At 37.2% G+C, this 18655-nt stretch overlaps 1 protein-coding gene across 2 annotated transcripts; it reads left to right on the forward strand.

Moving 5' to 3' along the window:
• Window positions 1-2886: 2886 nt before the first annotated feature.
• On the forward strand, window positions 2887-14291 carry TRAPPC6B (trafficking protein particle complex subunit 6B). 2 transcript variants are annotated; one of them, XM_043489416.1, is made up of 6 exons: window positions 2887-3673; window positions 8530-8597; window positions 9522-9639; window positions 10606-10689; window positions 12334-12427; window positions 13142-14291. In XM_043489416.1, exons 1-6 carry the CDS (start codon window positions 3593-3595, stop codon window positions 13171-13173), a joined length of 477 nt encoding a protein of 158 aa, XP_043345351.1. In that variant the 5' UTR covers window positions 2887-3592; the 3' UTR covers window positions 13174-14291. The 2 variants fall into 2 exon arrangements, with proteins under 2 accessions (XP_043345351.1, XP_043345353.1); XM_043489418.1 differs by having other exon boundaries at window positions 3655-3792.
• The last annotated feature ends 4364 nt before the right edge of the window (window positions 14292-18655 follow it).

Below are 18655 nucleotides of genomic sequence, written 5' to 3' on the forward strand. Positions count from 1 at the left end.
CTCTTATCGTTTACCACCTGATCCCCTCAGAGTAGGGTTCAGACGAGTCTATTTCCCCGTCTTCCCCCGGTAAATGATTTGATTAGGACAGGGTGCGGCCATTCCGTTGGTGCGCATGCCCAGAGAGGCGGTGGGCGGGGCGCAGACTTCTCTTGATTAGGTTAAACCTTAGAAGAGCGGAGGGAAGCGAGTGAAGAGGAAAAGTCATTTTTCCTAATAGCTAACAATTATTTTGTACTCTGTGAAACACTTTACGTGCATTATCCCCCACAAGCCAAAGGCTTGAATAAACTTGTTACTCAGGCTTGTTACTACTGATAAGGAAATTGAATCTGGAGATAATGTAACTGTCCTAGGTCACGCCGGTCCAGAATCACCCTATGATCAGACCAGTGCCAGATTGTACTACAAAAAAATGATCAGATCATGTGCAGGGTTATACTAAAAAAAAAAAAAAAGAAAGAAAGAAAGCGACGATAATGGGTATTAGCCTCTACACCTAGGTTGCAGCTGGTTGGTTTAAAATGGGTTCTGAAGAACAATGTTATGGATAATCTTTATGTTCTCATCCTTCACTCGTTAGCTAGGCATCGTGCACTAAGCTTAGCAGGCCAGCAGTATTTAATCTGAGTTACCATTAAATTCATCCAACAATCCTTAAAAGTTCTTGATCTGTTAATCTGGACTCTGGAAAAATCCTGGAACAAGATAGCTGTGGTTCCTGCTTCCACGAAGTTTGTAGGCTTCTCAGGGAGCAAAATGCTTCCTGTACTTTACGCATTTAACAAATATTTATGAAATGCCTACTATGTGCACTTGGATAGTCACTGTACAATACAGATATCTGCCCACAAGGAGCTTGGCGATGGGACGAATGAGGAGACAGATAAAAGCATAAGTTAATTATAAAACGTGGTAGAAATGGGTTAAGTGCTATACAAAAAAAGAAAATGTAAAGCTGGGTAAGAAGGATGCGTGTGTGCTCAGTCGTGCCTTTGCAACGCCATGGCCTATAGCCCCAGGCCCCTCTGTCCGTGGGAATCTCCAGGCAAGAATACTGGAGTGAATTGCCGGTCCCTCCTCCAGGGAGTCTTCCTGATCCAGGGATCTCCTGCATTGGCAGGCAGTTTCTTTACCACTAGCACCACCTGGGAAGCCAAGAAGGATGAGTCTTGATAAATAATTAAATGATTCTGGGACTTCTTTGGTGGTGCAGTGGTTAAGACTCCTAAACTTCCACTGCAGGGGGCTCAGGTTTGATCCCTGGTTGGAGAACTAAAATTCTGCTTGCAGCTGTTGTATGGGGGAAAAAAATTACATGGTTCTGATTGTGAGCAATCACTGCAGATGGTGACTGCAGCCATGAAGTTAAAAGACGGTTGCTCCTTGGAAGAAAAGTTATGACCAATCTAGACAGTTTATTAAAAAGCAGACACACTACTTTCCCAACAAAGGTCCATCTAGTCAAGGCTACGGTTTTTCTAATAGTCATGTATGGATTTGAGAGTTGAACTATAAAGAAAGCTGAGCACAGAAGAATTGATACTTTTGAACTGTGGTGTTGGAGAAGACTCAGTCCCTTGGACAGCAAGGAGATCCAACCAGTCCATCCTAGAGGAAATCAGTCCTGAATATTCATTGGAAGGACTGATGCTGAAGCTGAAACTCCAATACTATGGCCACCTGATGCAAATAACTGAATCATTTGAAAAGATCCTGATGCTGGGAAAAATTGAAGGCAGAGGAGATGGTTGGATGGCTTCACCAACTCGATGGACATGAGTTTGAGTAAACTCCTTGAGTTGGTGATGGACAGGGAGGCCTGGCGTGCTGCAGTCCATGGGGTTGCAAAGAGTCGGACACAACTGAGCAACTGAACTGAACTGACTGTCAGCATGCTTAGTCTCATGGATCCTTACCACAATCCTGTGTAGTAAACAGTACTTGGAACCTGAGTGTGGTAATAGTGCCATGAAGTGTAACAGTGTTTCCATGGGAAGATGCTTTTAGAGTCAGCCAAAAAGGTAGGATCTAGTCCTACTTCCTTAGAATCTATTACTAACATCCTTGGGAAATTTAACAGTCTCATTTACGGGGGATAATCAGTAGAATGCCACGTCCAACATTTAGTAATGCTCAATAAATATTAGTTTCCCCTCCAGTCGCCAAAATATCCGAAGACACCGTTATTGTGGTTTAAGAAATAGACCTTAGTAAGACACCAATTTTTTGCCTAATCTTTGACCTTGCTGGTGGTGACAGGGGAGAATACAACTGGGACATAAAGGACCTGATTTCACAAATGGGAGATTTTAGTGCTGGAAAAATCAAGATTAAGATTACAAAATACTCTTCAAAATTAGTCTATTTTCAAAGGGTTTGTTGAAACACGCTTGATTTTTTTGTGGTGGTTGAAAAAACTGATTGAAACGTTAGAAGGGACATTTTTAAAAACAAAACAAACCCGCCTCTATTCCAATTATGGTACATGGTCTTAAATTTTATGAAAGAATATGAAGAGTTGAAAGGTTAACAATTTGAGAAACTCAGCACTTTGAGGGAAGCAATGACTTCATTGGGCAAAAAATCTTTTCTGTAAGTTACTAAGAAAAGAACTAATCATAGGCGCAGCAACACGTTTAAGCCAAAGTTTGCCAAATTTAAAATGTGTATATGGTCTAACATTTGTATTTGCACGTCTGCAGCAGTTGTCCACATCCGCCATAGATTCTTATATGAACTCCATCCCTTCAGTCGCATTTCTGAAGTCTTTTATTTGCATTTTCTGATTCAAATTTCCCTTTCTTGTCCCTTACTTCCAGTAACCTTCCTGGCGGCCAAAATGGCTCTAAATCTTACACCTAGGCTTATCCAAAATGGATTGGGGTAATTTCTCAATATACCTAAAATTTATCAGTTCAGTTCAGTCCTCAGTTGTGTCCGACTCTGCGACCCCATGCACTGCAGCACGTCAGGCTTCCCTGTCCATCACCAACCTCAAATTTATAGCCTGAAAACTGACCATTTATTCACTCCATACAACTTTTCATATTTAGGAACATATAGCAGAAGTGGAAGCTTTTAATGAAGCTGTTAGACATTGTTGTGCCTAACATAACAAATTAACAGAGATGGCAGCGGGAGCTCTTCTCTTCTCTTACCAACTTTGCCACTTTGCACACGAAAAATCCTTCTTCCTATCGGCGCCAGCAGTTCACCCCGGGGAAGGAACTCTGTGACCATAGAGCTGGCGGAATGCCGGGGTAGAGGGGACCGGATGTTGTGTTTTCACCTCCCCGCCTAGGGGCCGGATCGGGTCTCCCCGGGCTGGGTTTGGTTCCCGTTGCTGTCAGACTCTCCCGTTCAGCCGCAGGGCCGAGTGGCCCTGGGGGTGAGCTCGCCCCGGGACCAGACTCACTCCATTACCAGCCTTCAGGAAGCTGAGTGGATTCCTCGGTCTCCTAGCAACGAGGGCCCGGCCGCGGACTGAGCCAGCCGCGTAGCTTGTCCAAGCAGTTGGGGCGCTATCCAGAATCCCCAAGCCGGACCCAAACGGGAGCCGAAACCCCGAGCTTGGAGGAATAAGCAGGAAATGGCGGACGAGGCGTTGTTTTTGCTTCTGCATAACGAGATGGTGTCTGGAGTGTACAAGTCCGCGGAGCAGGGGGAGGTGGTGAGTGCTGCCACACGCCCTGACACTGCTTGTTTCCACTCAGTTCTTTCCTTCAACCCCTGTCCCATCGCATGCCACTCGTCGCCTCCCGAAGTGTAGACGAATTGGTACACTTTCAGGTATCCTAAGCCTTAGAACCTGTCAGCTGTCCAGTCTTGCATTCTTGTCTCTTTCGTATATCTTCTACTCTATGATACCTTTTTGTCCAGTCCCGTATCTGTGTCTGGCAGGCCACAGATTTTCTTAGTTTTGTCCCTTCCATGTGTTGTCCCTGCCCTGATTTGCGAAAGAGTTAACTGCTGATTTTGGCACCCCTACTTAATTACAGTGTCACTAACAGCACTTCCCAGTTGTCCACTGGACAGATCTCTCCTAGCCTGAGAATCCTGTCCCTCCCTCCACATCCCTAACTCTCACTAACACTCCAGGAAACTCAGAGAAAGAACGTTAATGAGATTTGAGGTCGAAGCAAAGGAAATTTTGCATGTGTTACTATGATTAGGAAACACAATGTAAAAAAATTTAGTGTGCATTATATGTCAGAGCTGGTCGCTGGGGATATAGTAATGAAGAAGCAAACAATGGCCCCATCCTCCTGGAGGTTACTTCTAATGTATGTGAGTCTTCATTCACTAATTGATTCATTTAGAAAATATGTTAAGTGTATTGTGGGCCTGACACTGTTAGATTAATAAGGTGAAGTCCCTGCCTCACAGTCATTGGGGAATGTGGTTCAGTGAATAATTAACAGTATTTGGTGGTATGAAATAATGGAGTTGTAGGATTTCATAAATAAAGTATTCTAAAGTCATGCTCAGGTCAGAAGCTCTAGTTTCTATAATGCTGTTGATAAAGAGGGGTAGAAATTAAGGGCAGGTCAAGCATCCTAGGCAAAGGGAAAGTCATAGTGGAATGAAAGGTGTAGAGTATTTAAATATGCCTGAGCATTCACTGTGACTAGATTGAATAGGTGGAGAGTGAAAAGTTTTGAAAGCTGAAGCTAGAAAGAGCCTTGTATGATTAAAAACATGGACCTTCTCAGTGGAGGATTTTTAAAAAGAATGACACAGTCCATTTGCATTTCAGAAAGACGAAAGTATTCTTTGGACTGGAGAGGGAAGCTCTTGTAGTGAGAAGCTTCCTTATTGTAGGAGTCCAGGCAGGAGATGATGAAGATCTGGATAAAGAGGAGAGAACGGTTTGAGAGATAGGAGGCCGAATCTCTAAGACGTGATTAGGTATAGGAATGAGAATTGAAAATTATCCCCAAGTGTTTAGCTTGAGCCGCTGGGTTGGATGGAGAAGGAATAAAGAAGAGGTGAAGATACTGAATTATTTTGGATTGGTTGAATTTGTGGCACCTTAAGACATCCAGGAAGAGTGGCTGTCAGTTTGTGAACTGTAAGAAGGATACTGTCTGTTTTAGGGGGCAGTAACAAAGATGCCAGAGTGATTTATAAACAACAGAAATTCATTTCTCACAGTTCTGAAGGCTGGGAAGTACAGTCAAGGCACCAGAAAATTTAGTGTCTGGTGAAAGCCGCTTCCTGATTTATAGATAGTGGTGTTTTGGCTGTGTGCTCACATGGTAGAAGGGGACTAACTAGCTCTCTGGGGTATCTTTTATAAGGGCAGTAATGCTTTTCTTGAGGGCTCCACCCTCAAGACAGAATCATCTCCCAAGGCCCCTACCTCCTAATACCATCTGGGGGTTAGATTTTCAACATACGAATTTTGGGGAGATAGATTTAATCTATGGTATTAATTATGCATTAGAGATATTAATAGGAAGATATCAGGAAGAGTATTGGAAATAAAGCAAATTTTATCTTTTTTTTTTTTTGGCTACACCTTGCAGCATGCAGGATCTTAGTTCCTAGATTGAACTCACGCCCGCAGCAGTGAGTCCTAACCACAGAACCACCAGGGAATCCCACAAAGTCTATTATTCAGATTCATCAGTAATAAGAGATTTTTTCCAAATTACAAACTTTTGACTTTAACATCATTAACAACCAGTAGTTAATGTTCAGCATCTGTGCTGAGTGCTAGTGCTGAGTAGCAGACATTTGTGTTTGTGTAGAGTTAGAGTTCCTTAAATCCTTTTCCCCAGAGAATAATTAGTAACACATCTCTTTTACTCTATTATCATAAAATCCCTGCTCCCTGCCCCACCACACATGCATCAGCTTGCTTGATTCTACTCTCTTCTACTTTCTTTCCCTCTTTCAGCTCTTGCCCAGGAAAACCTTTTTTAAAAATCCGCCCCCCCCCCCCCAAATGGGTTAGCCAAAATAAAACAAAACGGTTGTTCTAATCGTGACTGATAATTTTGAGAGATGTGCTAGTCCTATAAGAGAAAGGAAATCCAAAAGTTTTGAATCATTAAAAATAACTTTCTTTTCCTATTGCAGTTTGTGTATGGTGGGGAAAAAATTTTAAGTGCATATAAGCAAAAAGGATTTTTAAAAAGTTATGTAGTAGGCTTGATGATTAGAATCCATACTGGCATCTTGGTGTATGAGGGTTTGGTAACGTCTCTACTTTGTGTGTGCTTCAAATTTTTCATAATAAAAAAATGTAAAAGAAAGACATAATTCTATCAGAGATGGCCTTTATATATCTTTTTAGACATGAAGTCATAAGTTTAAGTGAAATCAAGGAAAAGACTAATGTTCTCACACTTCAATAATTTTCCAACTGTGCCAAAGAGGTATTAAATCTAATAATTGAACAACTGGACATTTAGCAATTTATTGGGAATATTTTTTTTTACATTAATGGATAAAATATTCCTAAGTTTTTCTTAAAAATTTGGTACTTACTAGTGAGCACTCACAGATGCCAAAGTGAATGAACATGTAGCAACATCAGAAGGTTTTCCTAGGGCTTAATTCAAGAGTTCATGTGATTCATAGTTAAGATTTGAGAATGTCTGCATGTAAGCATATTTCCTGCTTATCAATATATTCCTGGGTGATTCTACAAAGAGTGTCATGATTTGCAGGTCATTCTACCTGAGCATGTTTGGAAACCGGTGTGGAAATGAACAGAGTGGTGCTGTATGGTCCAGTGGAGAAACAACACAATTTGGTGTTTAGAAAGTCTATAGCATAAATACAGAAAATAAATCAAAGGAGAAAAAACTAGAGACAAGGAGGTCAGTTAGGAGGTTCTAACTGAAGACCAGGAGAGAAAAGTTAAGAGCTAATTTAAGCAGTCAGGAGAGAGAAGATGGACTTGGGAAAGCATGTAGATGATAGGCTCCACAGGACTGCAGTGTGTATGTAGGCTTGGCAGCACAGAAGTGAAGGAAATGGAAGTTTTCTGGTTGTAGTAACTAGATAGATGGTGGTGCCATTAGTGAGGTTAAAGAATTTTGGAGGCAGAGCAAGCTGAGGATGCTAAGATAATATCATTTTGAACATGCCGTATTTAAGGGGCCTGTGGGACCTCGGGGCTTCCCAGGTGGCGCTAGAGGTAAAGAATCCACCTGCAATCCAAGAGACGCAGGAGACATGGGTTCGATCTCTGGGCTGGGAAGATCCCTTGGAGGAGGGCAATGGCAACCCACTCCAGTATTCTTGCCTGGAGAATCCCAGACAGAGGAGCCTGATGGGTGACAGTCAGCGGGGTTGCAAAGAGTTGGACATGACTGAGCATGCACACAATGGGACCGCTAGATGACTGTGTCTGCTAAAATCTGTACTAGAAATAAAGAGTTAGTAGTCAGCCCTATTAGTGGAGTACTTAGAAGAAAGTTCAGCAGATAACGAGGCCTGTGGTGTTAATGGAAGACAAAGGCTTCAAAATATATAAAATTTCTTGCCCTGTTGTTGCTGTATTCTAGTAGGTGGGGATGGAAGAACATGAACAGTATAAAATTAGTAACATGTATATTGGGTTAAATGGTGAAAGAAGTTCCCTGGAGACAAATTAAGCAGAGAAATCAGAGCATCAGTATCACTTTTGGAGGGCTTCTTAAAACACAGGTTACTGACCCATACCTACAGTTTCTGATTCACTGAATTGGGGGTGGGGTTACAGAATTTGCAATTTTTGCAAGTTCCCATGTGATGCCGATGTTGTTAGTCTTGGGACACACTTTGAGAATCATTAGGTAGTTTCTGAAGTGGAATGATACTGTAGTTTTAAAAGACTGAAATTGGCCTCATTGAGATGATGACTTGTGAATGAAGACCTAAAGCCAGTGAGGTGGTCATGTGAGTTATCTAGATGGAGAGGTGCCTAGAGCTTGCCTGGCATGTTTAAGGACAGCAAGGAAATCAGTGAAGCTGGATGGGGTGAGTGAAGAAGAGGAGGTGAGGTTAGAGAGGCACAGGAGTCTGGATTGTATAGGGCTTTGTAGGTCATCCAGAGGATTTTGAGAGTCTTTGACATAGGTGTTATTTAACGACTGAAGAGTGGATGAGATTGTCAAAGGAAGAGTGAGGCAATTGCATGATTCCAGAAATAGGATGGTGGGGTCACCAACTAAGATACACTGGGAAATGGAAAGCTTGGGTGACTCTTTAAGAGACATTTTCAAGCAGAACTTAGAACTTAGTGACAGCACAAAGGGAATGACAGAAAAAAGTCAAAAGCGATACCTTGACCTTAATTTTATAACGGAAAGAATAGTTGAAAATGGAAAAAGCCAGGGAAAGCAGGAAGAGTAATTGGGAAGAGGCTTTGGCATTTCTGAAAAGTAGTAACAGTTCTGTTTATCTTATTGCCTTATGAAAATGATTAAGAAAATTCAAATGACCTGTAATTCACTTTTTCTCACAATGTTCAGTGAAATATTTACATTCTGGCATTCTAAAATTATTCAAAACTATTATTGTTTTAAATAGGAAAATGGACGCTGTATAACTAAACTGGAAAACATGGGGTTTCGAGTGGGACAAGGATTGATAGAAAGGTGAGCAGTATGGATTTGAAAATTTTCTTCCAGGTAGGTTATGAACAAAGATGATCCATTTCAAAAGATTGCATAAAACTTGAGATACTTTCATTTTAATTCCTAAATTTTATTTATTCTCTGTTCTTTATTCACAGATTGAAATTTCTTTTTAGGTCTGATGCTATTTTAACTCAGTTATCCAACTTTCATGTTTCAAAATTTGAAGAAAATAAGTATTTGTTTAAAATTTTTTTCCTGAAAACTTTGATGTGCTGAAACAACTATCTAAAATCTTGTTGCATTTCCTACTTAAGCTCTAGTAGGTTCTTTATCCTAAATGGAATATGGTTTAAATGTGTACCTTAAGAGTCTGTTTATGCATGTGATCGTCTTCAAACTTACAGATCAATTTCTTTTAGTATTCCTTTCTATCTGAAATAACTGAACTCTGTTATATTTTCCTGATCTTCCCTCATGGCTCAGGTGGTAAAGAATCCACCTGCAATGCAGGAGATCTGGATTTGATCCCTGGATTGGGAAGATCCTCTGGAGAAGGAAATGGCAACCCACTCCAGTGTTCCTGCCTGGAATATCCCATGGACAGAGGAGCCTGGCACCATGGATCACAAGGAGTCGGACACAACTGAGTGACCTCTCTCTTTCATATTTTATATAACAGTACCATGATCATGCTCAGCTTTTTTTTTTTTTAAAATGTGTCAGCTGTACCTAAAATTGCTTACTGTTAAGACTAATTTTAGCCCCATCATTATATAACAGTATGTGAATTCACTGAAATGGGAACTACGTTGCTTGGTGCCTGTCACTTTATAACTGTCAGTAAATGTTCAGTGCTATTGTGGCATTTGGAAATTAGTGAATAATTTGCCCCTCCTTTCTCTGGATGAAAAGTACTGTATTACTTCTAGTTGATCTTTTTAGGTTTACAAAAGATACTGCAAGGTTCAAGGATGAGTTAGATATCATGAAGTTCATTTGTAAAGATTTTTGGACTACAGTATTCAAGAAGCAAATCGACAATTTAAGGACAAATCATCAGGTATTTAGATAAATTAAGGCCTATTTTTTAAAGTCCTTTATCTTAATATAAATGTCCTAGTTTAGTGACTTACTTGTTATATAAAACTTAATTTCTCAGAAACTTAGGAATATTTCTATGTTATTAATACATCACTACTTTTTTTCTCTAGTAGGGTATAGTGAATAAAGGCAAGGGCAGTTATCTGTAATGACAGCTGTCCCTTTCTCTCAATAAAATTTTAAGTTTTAAAAAGTAGCAAATATCAGAATGATAAGTTTTAGGACTTGGTTCTTTCATTATTCTTACTTAGTGGTGGTAATATGCAGAACCACAGATATATCACATTTCTGTCTTTCAAATAATTCCTAAGTCTCATTGTAATTCTTGCCTGTTCAGTTGCCATTGTATTCTTTATTCTTAAAATATTTTGTTAATATAAAAGTTAATAGGAAAAAAAAAGTTAATAGGTTGCGTGAGAGATTATGCAAAAAATGACATAAAATTTTAGGAGATATTTAGAATATATTTGGCATTTACTAAAGTATAAAAAATGAAAATAATGTTCTCTCTTAGCTACCAGTAGAATTCATTTTTACAGATAACATCAGCCTTAACCTAAAAGTACTTGAAATGCTTATGTGAAAAAGTGACACTGATTATTGGCTTTCTAGGTATGAGTTAATTAGATATAGCTGCTAATTTCACCTAGAATGTATTTTTGATTCTTTCACACTAGACTGAATTCTTTAAGGATAGGAACTGTTTTATGTATCATTGTATCTTCAGTATCTTTAAAGCATTCAGTAAATATTAGCGTTATAAATGATGAACAGCTCTTCAACTTGAACACTGCAAAACCTCTTTGTATAAAGAAAATTTGACCAATGGAAGGGAAAGTTTTAATAACTTAAAAATTCTTAAATTGTTTTGAAGGGAAGAGTACAGATTACATTGACTTTGGATGTCTTTCTGTTTTTGGGACAGGGCATCTATGTACTTCAGGACAACAAATTTCGCCTGCTTACTCAAATGTCTGCAGGAAAACAATATTTAGAACATGCATCAAAGGTATTTAATGGAATAAAAGATTGGTTTTTTATTATGAAACAAGTAGAAATGTAGGGAAAAGTACAATACTAATCACAGTAGACGTGAATTCAAAATGTTTTAAAATTGTTCCTTTTGCCTAAACACTTCTCTACGAAATAGGAGAAAGATATTTATCATATTGAAATAGTTTATATTAACTTGTAACTAAGTAGGCTTATGATGACCAATTCAAGAAACACTAGTTTAAATGTCATTAAAAATGTAGATTAATGATAAGATAGTACTAAAATATAGTATGGATACATCAGAAAAGATACTCAAGCTTAAAAAACTGGTATTAGCTATACAAAATTATTCAATTCAGAGTTCATATTTACAATCTCCATCAGTAAATTAAAAAAATTTTTAATATAGTTAATATTTATTTCTAAGAATATATGTCTTGTATTAAGTATATCTGCATTTCAGGGTCTCATGTATTTTTTTTTCAGTCTCAAGTAGGAATCAATAAATAGGCCAGATGTATTACAGATTAAAATACATTGGGCAGTATGTAAAAGCTGCTTTTTATCTGTAAAATTTGTCCACACCTAAATTAATCTAACACAAAGGCAGTTTGGTGTAGTGGGAAGAGTATGAACTTGGGACCAAATAAATCTAGATTTTAAGCTAACTCCACAACTTATAGATCCCCTCTGGACCTTAGTTTCCTTATTAATAAAATTGATTGTAACAGTATATTATAAACAATCTCTAAGTTCTTTCCCAGTTTATAATTTCATGATTCTATATCTGATTACCTATCATTACCCGTTTATGTATATTATAAAATATTTTTTATATTATTCATACATATTGTTGAATATCATGCAATTCAAAAATGTAGATGATAAAATACCTTGGACTATTTGATTTTTGGTTCTCTTTTTGTGCTGTCTCTGCTATGGCTTAGTCCCATTTGCTTGTTCCCTTAACAGTTTCTCAACATTGGCACTTTGATCCTTTAAACTGGATAAGTCTTTGTTGTGGCAGGCTATAAGTCTTGAACAAGTCAAGATTCTTGACTCCAGAAACCAATTTTGATTGAATGGAATCATATTAGTTAGCTTACAGAATTGATGGGAAGGCTCAGAAAACAGGCAAGAACCAGGGAAGGGGAATCTCCTGGTGGTTTAGTAGTTAGGATTTGCTGTGGCCCAGGTTCAGTCCCTGGTCAGGGAACTGATCCCATAAGCCATGCAACATGGTGTGGCCAAAATTCAAGGAAAAAAAGGCACCATGGGAAGTTAAAGCAGCCAGATCGCTGCACAAGGAGAGTCTAGATAGAATCCTTCAAGCAGCACCGACGGTAGACACAAACCACCTTTGCTGTCTCTAGAACGAATTCTAACCTGTTTCCAGCTTTTTCTGTCACTCATTGTAGATTCAGGGTCATGGACTGGGCCAGTGAGTTGACTGAGCTTAAGTCATGTGTCCATGTTCAGTTGAGTAGGAGCTGGGAAATCTAATAGTAAGAATTTTTAATAGTTTGAAAAATTATTACAGCTTTTCCAAATAAGTGACTTACTTATTAACGTCAAGGTTTAACTAAATGTGATATTTAGCAATACCTTTACTGTCTTAGTAAACCCTTAATACTTTTTACACTTTTGTTCCTTTTAGTATTTAGCTTTTACATGTGGCTTAATCAGAGGTGGCTTATCAAACTTGGGGATAAAAAGTATTGTAACAGCTGAAGTATCTTCAATGCCTGCCTGTAAGTTGACTTCATATTTCTTAACAAATGTTTTTAGCAGTTATTTATCAGGTCTGGTGTTCTTTTTGTTTGTTTCTTGTATTTGTTACTTAGAGGACATTTAAAATGCCAGAACCATTTCATTTTACTTTTGTCAATTTTAACACTTAATGTAGTTATATGTAGCATACTTATATTTATAGTCAATGATTTTAAAATTCGTAAGAGACAATGATTTAAGAAAATGTGTTAAGGAAATGTAAATTTATAAGACAACTTAAAGGGTGACTCTTAATTTTTAAAGGAAAATTTTAAGATAGCAAATTTCCTTATAATGAAATTTTTTAAAAAATTTTCTCAAATACATATGTTATATAAAGCTAGATAAAGCTAACTAGTCTTTTATCACTAAACTCCTTTTCAAAAATCTCTTCGCCATAGCTACTAACCAAGAATAAAATTGGATTGAGCATCACTCTATTTCCTTTCTATTCATAGTAACTAGCAATGAAATACCTAAAATATAGAAATCAGAGAAACAAAGGCATTCATTCACAAACCGGATAATCATGATAAAAATGAAACTGACTTTATCAAATAGTGTGAAGTGTGAAAGGTCATTTGATATAGCAAGTTTCTTGATTGAAACAACTTAATAAAAAGAGCAGAAAATGGATGTTTAGACATGTTTACCTTTTACCTGAAATCAAAATGATTTTCATGTTTTCCTTTTAGGTAAATTTCAAGTGATGATACAGAAGCTATAGAACCTACTGAAATGCAAGGCTTTACTAGTGTAAAGAGATAAATTATTCCTGTATAAAATATTTCAGAAGGCAATGATTACATTGTTGGACATTTGTACTGATATAAGCTATTTGCTAACTTGTATAATGAAAGATGCACGCTTAAGCAGAGGAAGGTTGTATTTTATCAATTTAAGACAGACCTTAAAGCAAGTAGAGACATTCTACTATAACATACACTTTACTGAAACTATTTAGAATGAAAATCTAATTTCAAATAACTAAACACCAATGCAGGACCCTTATTTAAACATTTTTATTTGCTTAGAGTGATACATATTTAACCAGAAATGGAGAAGCAAAACTCAGGGTTTGGTAAATTAGCATAAAGAAAAGTATGCACCAATCAGAATCATTTGTGTAAAAATGAACAAATTTTGGTTTATGAATTTGTTATTAAAAAAGCAAATAGTACACTAAATTTTAAACTTTATTATCTTATTGCTTATAATTTATTTCTATTGAGTTTTTATGCATGTATAAGGATTTCATTATATACATTGTGTGTTGTGTGTGTGTGATATATATTTAACTGCCTAAATTGCTTTAAAACTTTATTTTACTTTAATAGAATTCAGTTCTTGAAAGCTTCATTAATATAATAAAGTAAAATATAGATCTAGACAAAGTGGGATACAGATGTGAATTCAGTGACTCCAGAGCCAAAGAATAATAGGTATTTGAGGAAGGAATTGTTATACTTACTCCAGTTAACAGTCTTGACTTTCCATTTCTCTCTCCATATGTGGAAGTGCTGGTGAAGATTCTAACATCTGTACTTTTCCCCCTTACTTTTAGTCTTCCCCAAGGGCAGAGGGGTGGATGAATCGATAGTCACACCAGTATTCATGGGCCCATAAGCTTCTGTGGGTTGAGGTCAGTGTTCATCTAGTGTATCTCTTACCTCTTCTTTCATATGATGATCATGAAAGGACAAGCATGGAGATGAAAGCTGTCATTATTGAGGATAGCAGGTGCAGACAGAAAGCACCTGAATGGTGCTCCTGAATTAACCAATCCTGGAACTGCTATACCTTTGGACTTTTTCTTTTATAATAAATTCCTTATATTGGTCAGTCTCCCTTTTGTGTATTTTGTTGTGTGTGTGTGCTCAGTTGTGTCTGACTCTTTGCGGCCCCATGGACTGTAGCCCGCCAGGCTCCTCTGTCTATAGAATTCTCCAGGCAAGAATACTGGAGTTGAGTGCCATTTCCTTCTCCAGGAGATCTTCCCAATCCAGGGATTGAACCTGCATCTCTTGTGTTTCCTGCATTGGCAAGCAGATTCTTTACCATTAGTGCCACCACTTGTAGCCAAAAAACAGGCCTGTCTTGGTAGAGGTGAGGCAAAAGTTAGGTTATACAGGAAACAGTATGGGAATATTGAATTTTCTTTTTTCTATAGGGGGAGGGCAAGACAAAGGTTTACATTTAAAACAATAAAACCATAAGGTGCTAAAGACAATATGAGGTTCTATGATCTTGTAGTAGAGAAGGCCTTTTCAAGACTTGTAGAAAATCAAATAAAGCCAAATAGTAGAAAAATAGCATATCTTCAAGAAATGGTACTGGGAAAACTGAATACACATCCACATGCAAAAGAATGGAGTTGGACCCTTATACCATACACAAAAATCTACTGAAACTGTGTTGAAGACTCAAGACCTGAAACTTTAAAATTCCCAGAGGAAAACAGGAAAAGAGCTTTATAATATTGGTCTTAGCAATGGTTTCTTAGATTTGACACTGAAAGCACTGGCAACAAAAGCAAAAACAGACAAGTGAGACTGTATCAAACCAAAAAGCTGCCCAGCAAAAGAAAGAACAGAGTGTGAAGTGGCCCTGTGGAATGCAGAAAGTTGACGCAAACCATGTTCCCTGGTAAGTGGTTAATACCTAAAGTATACAGGGGACTAAAACTAGCAAAAAAAACTCAAATAACCCAATTAGAAATGAACAGAGGACTGAAACACATATTACTCCAAAAATACATACAAATGGCCAACAGGTATATGAAAAGATGCTAAGTATCATGACTAATGAGGGAAATGCATATCAAAACCACCACTAGTTACTACCCCACACCAGTTAGGATGGCCATTAAAAAAAACCCAAACCAGAAAATATGTGTTGGCAAGGATGTGAAGATATTGGAACCCTTGTGCACTCTCAGTGGTAATGTTAAAATGATACAGCCACTGTGGAAGAGAGTATAAAGATTTCACAAAAATTTAAAACTACTATATATTCCAGCAATCCCACTGGAGAGTATTTATTACAAATAATTTAAATCAGGATGTTGAAGAGTTATTTGCACTCCCATGTCCACTGCAGCATTGTTAACAATAGCCGAGAAGTGGAACCAACCTAAATGTTCATTGTATGTATAAGGATTTTCACTATTTGACTATATTCATTGACGGCACTTGATTTGTACTGGCAAACAAGGAAATAATGTGCAGCCAGTAAAAAGGATGAAATAGAGCTGTATGTATTTGCTTACATGGCATGATGTTAATTGGTCTTGAGAGAAAGGTTTGTTTTTTTTTTTTACAGGATACCACACATGCAATATGTAAAATATAAATATACATGACTATGAGTGTATCCAAAAGACTTGAAAGGTGTAAGTAAATTGTACAGTAGATTATTTTAAAGTAATCCCACAATAAAGATATTTTTATTTGGGTATCTTTCTGTACAACTTTATGTTTTAATTATAGTCATCAACAGCCTAAGTGAACTGTAAACTTGTGTTGAAGAGCAGGTGTATGTTTCAAAGGTAAATATACTGTATGAATGACAAACTATGAGGTAGCTTTATAAACTAGTTTTTATAAACTGTAGTCAGTGGCCTATACTAACCATGATGACAGTTCAACCCTTGTCTACCAGCCAAACCTCTGTAAAGGAACTTAAGCCTGGAGATGTCATCAGAACCTGTCTTGGTCCATTTGGTCTGCTTTTCTACTATATACTGCTATACTCATCTTTCTCAATTTCAAACGCATTTTTATTATTTTTGTCCCCAGATGGTAAAACTGGTAACTTGAACCACTTTTCATCTAGTTCAGTCTCTAATTGACTAATTCTGCTAAGAGATACAGATGAAATAATCTTATCTTAAAAAATGTATACAATAAAAGTTACAATTTAATGAATGCATAATGTCCTCCTGACCAAAGAAGTAATCAATCTTTATGTGAAAAAAAATAGGTGCAATCCAATTTATCTGGTCCATACCCCCACAGACCTGATTAAACTACTGTATGGTAGCTATTATTTTCAAAATAATTACCTTTAAATTCTGCATTTAAAATGTGTAATTTCTCAATGAACTTAAAAGATTTTTGTGTCAAAGTTTGGAAAAATTTTCCTCTTCAATTTCTCATTAACATCAGAAGATACTTTTGTTAAAGACTTGATAAACCCTTCAGCTATATTGGTAGTCTGCCTAACTATATTTGTGGCTTAAAATATCTTGTTTCTACATTCCTGAAAAATATCCTTATGCCAAGTAAAGTTATTACAAAAATAAATTTTCAGTTAAATATTAAAGACCTACAGTTTGCTGGAAAACAGAGGTATAAGAGCATTAAAATAATTTCATATACCAATTGTCTTCTGTACATGCAAAATTGCCTTTTTTGTTTCAAGTTCTCAGGAAAGTTAATTCTTCTGTGTGAGTAGTGACCATAATTACATGCTCAGCCACTAGCCATGGAAAAGCTATACATTAGTTACAACAATAACTGACACTTTATACCTTTACTATTAATAAGTCAGTTCCTAGCCTTACCCACTAAAGATCAAATAGCAAAGAACATGAGGCTATTACAAGGCTACTTGTGGTTATTGGTTGGAAATTGAAACTCTTCATGGTAGACACTGCTGGCTGCCTACTCAACAGCCCCTCTCCCCTCTTGTCTAACAGAACCATTTTTGGTAGAAGTGACAATGTGCTCACCAATAATTACATTTTCCAGCCTTCATTCTAAGTAGAAAATATCATAATTCTGGCAAATAATGTGTAAGTTGAGGATTTCTTGTAATACTTTTCTCCCCTGATATGACATCGAGAAGTGTGATACCTTTTTATCCTCCCTGGAATGTAGATTCAAAGAGATAAAACAACCATATCATGACTAAAAAGATGAAAACTATCCTCTAAGATTGATAAAAGAGAAATTTGTATGTAGCCTAGAATATTTAAGATATTGTTACAGCCAGCTGCTACACCAGCCCTGAACTTCTCAAATCAGAATTAATAAGAAAAAAAATTCTTAATTTTTAAAACCTCAATTAAGTCAAGTTTCAAAAGCAATGTTTAACTGTTGGATTTGCAATCCTACTCTTGGGAACTTCTGGTCAAAGAAAGGAAAATGTTGTACATAAAGATATTTTCTATATTGGATTAGCACTGAAAACAGATTAAATATCCAACAATGAGAGAATGTTAAAATTCTGGTAAAACACAACTTAAGACTACTAGGCTACCATTTAAAACTCAAGTTTTTTGAGGGAATTCCCTGGCAGTCCAGTGGTTTGGACTCCTTGCTTTGATTGCTAAGGGCCCGGGGGTTCAATCCCTGGTTGGGGAACTAAGATCCCACAAGCCACTGGGCGCGACCCCCGTCCCCCACTGCCAAAACCAACTTTTGGAAGACAACACAGTAGAAAAGATTAAAATACAAAATTATATCTGCTCCATTTATAACTAGTGGCAAAACTATTGGTTGCCCGATCCACATTTATTCCCAATCCTCTTTTCCTTTTCCATTAGAAAGATTGGAAAAGCTTACAATTTCATTTCCCATTCTTCTTGGAGCTAGAGGTAATGATTTTATACATTCAAGGCCAACAGATGAACACAAGTCTGCTATGGATTTCTGGAGAAGGTTTTGCTTTTATGAGGAAAGGATCAGATGTGGGAGGCTCTGCCTCCTTCCCTCACTTTTCTGTCTTGAATACAGACACACCGCTCTGCACTGCAGTGGCCATCTTACCAAGAGGGAAAAACTAACAGACTTTCAGAGACCTTGGTAAAGTGGAGTCACTGAACCAATGCCAGCTCCTCTAGGTTTTTTGTTATATGAGAAAAATAAATCCCTATTTGAAAAACCATTGCTACTTGGATCTTCTGTCACTTAAAGTATGAAACACTCCTACCTGATATAGAAGTAGAAAAAGTGTAAGTGAACGATAAAAGATTTGACGGAAAAATTAAGTGTTGACCTTTTATAGTATTATAGAAAATGATTTGTAAAGAAAAAATTGCATTTATGCAAGAAAACTTTAAAAAATATAAGTACTGAGCGTAAAGAGAAAACATCAGACTAATTTTGTAGCTAACTATGAATACACATGTCACATAATCTAGATTATCTTAATTCTAATACTAAGGACATTAGTCTGCTGTCTTTTGTTTTGTTAAAAGAGTCAAA

Source organism: Cervus canadensis, chromosome 17 (genome assembly GCF_019320065.1).
Source record: "Cervus canadensis isolate Bull #8, Minnesota chromosome 17, ASM1932006v1, whole genome shotgun sequence".
Classification (NCBI taxonomy): Eukaryota; Metazoa; Chordata; class Mammalia; order Artiodactyla; family Cervidae; genus Cervus; species Cervus canadensis.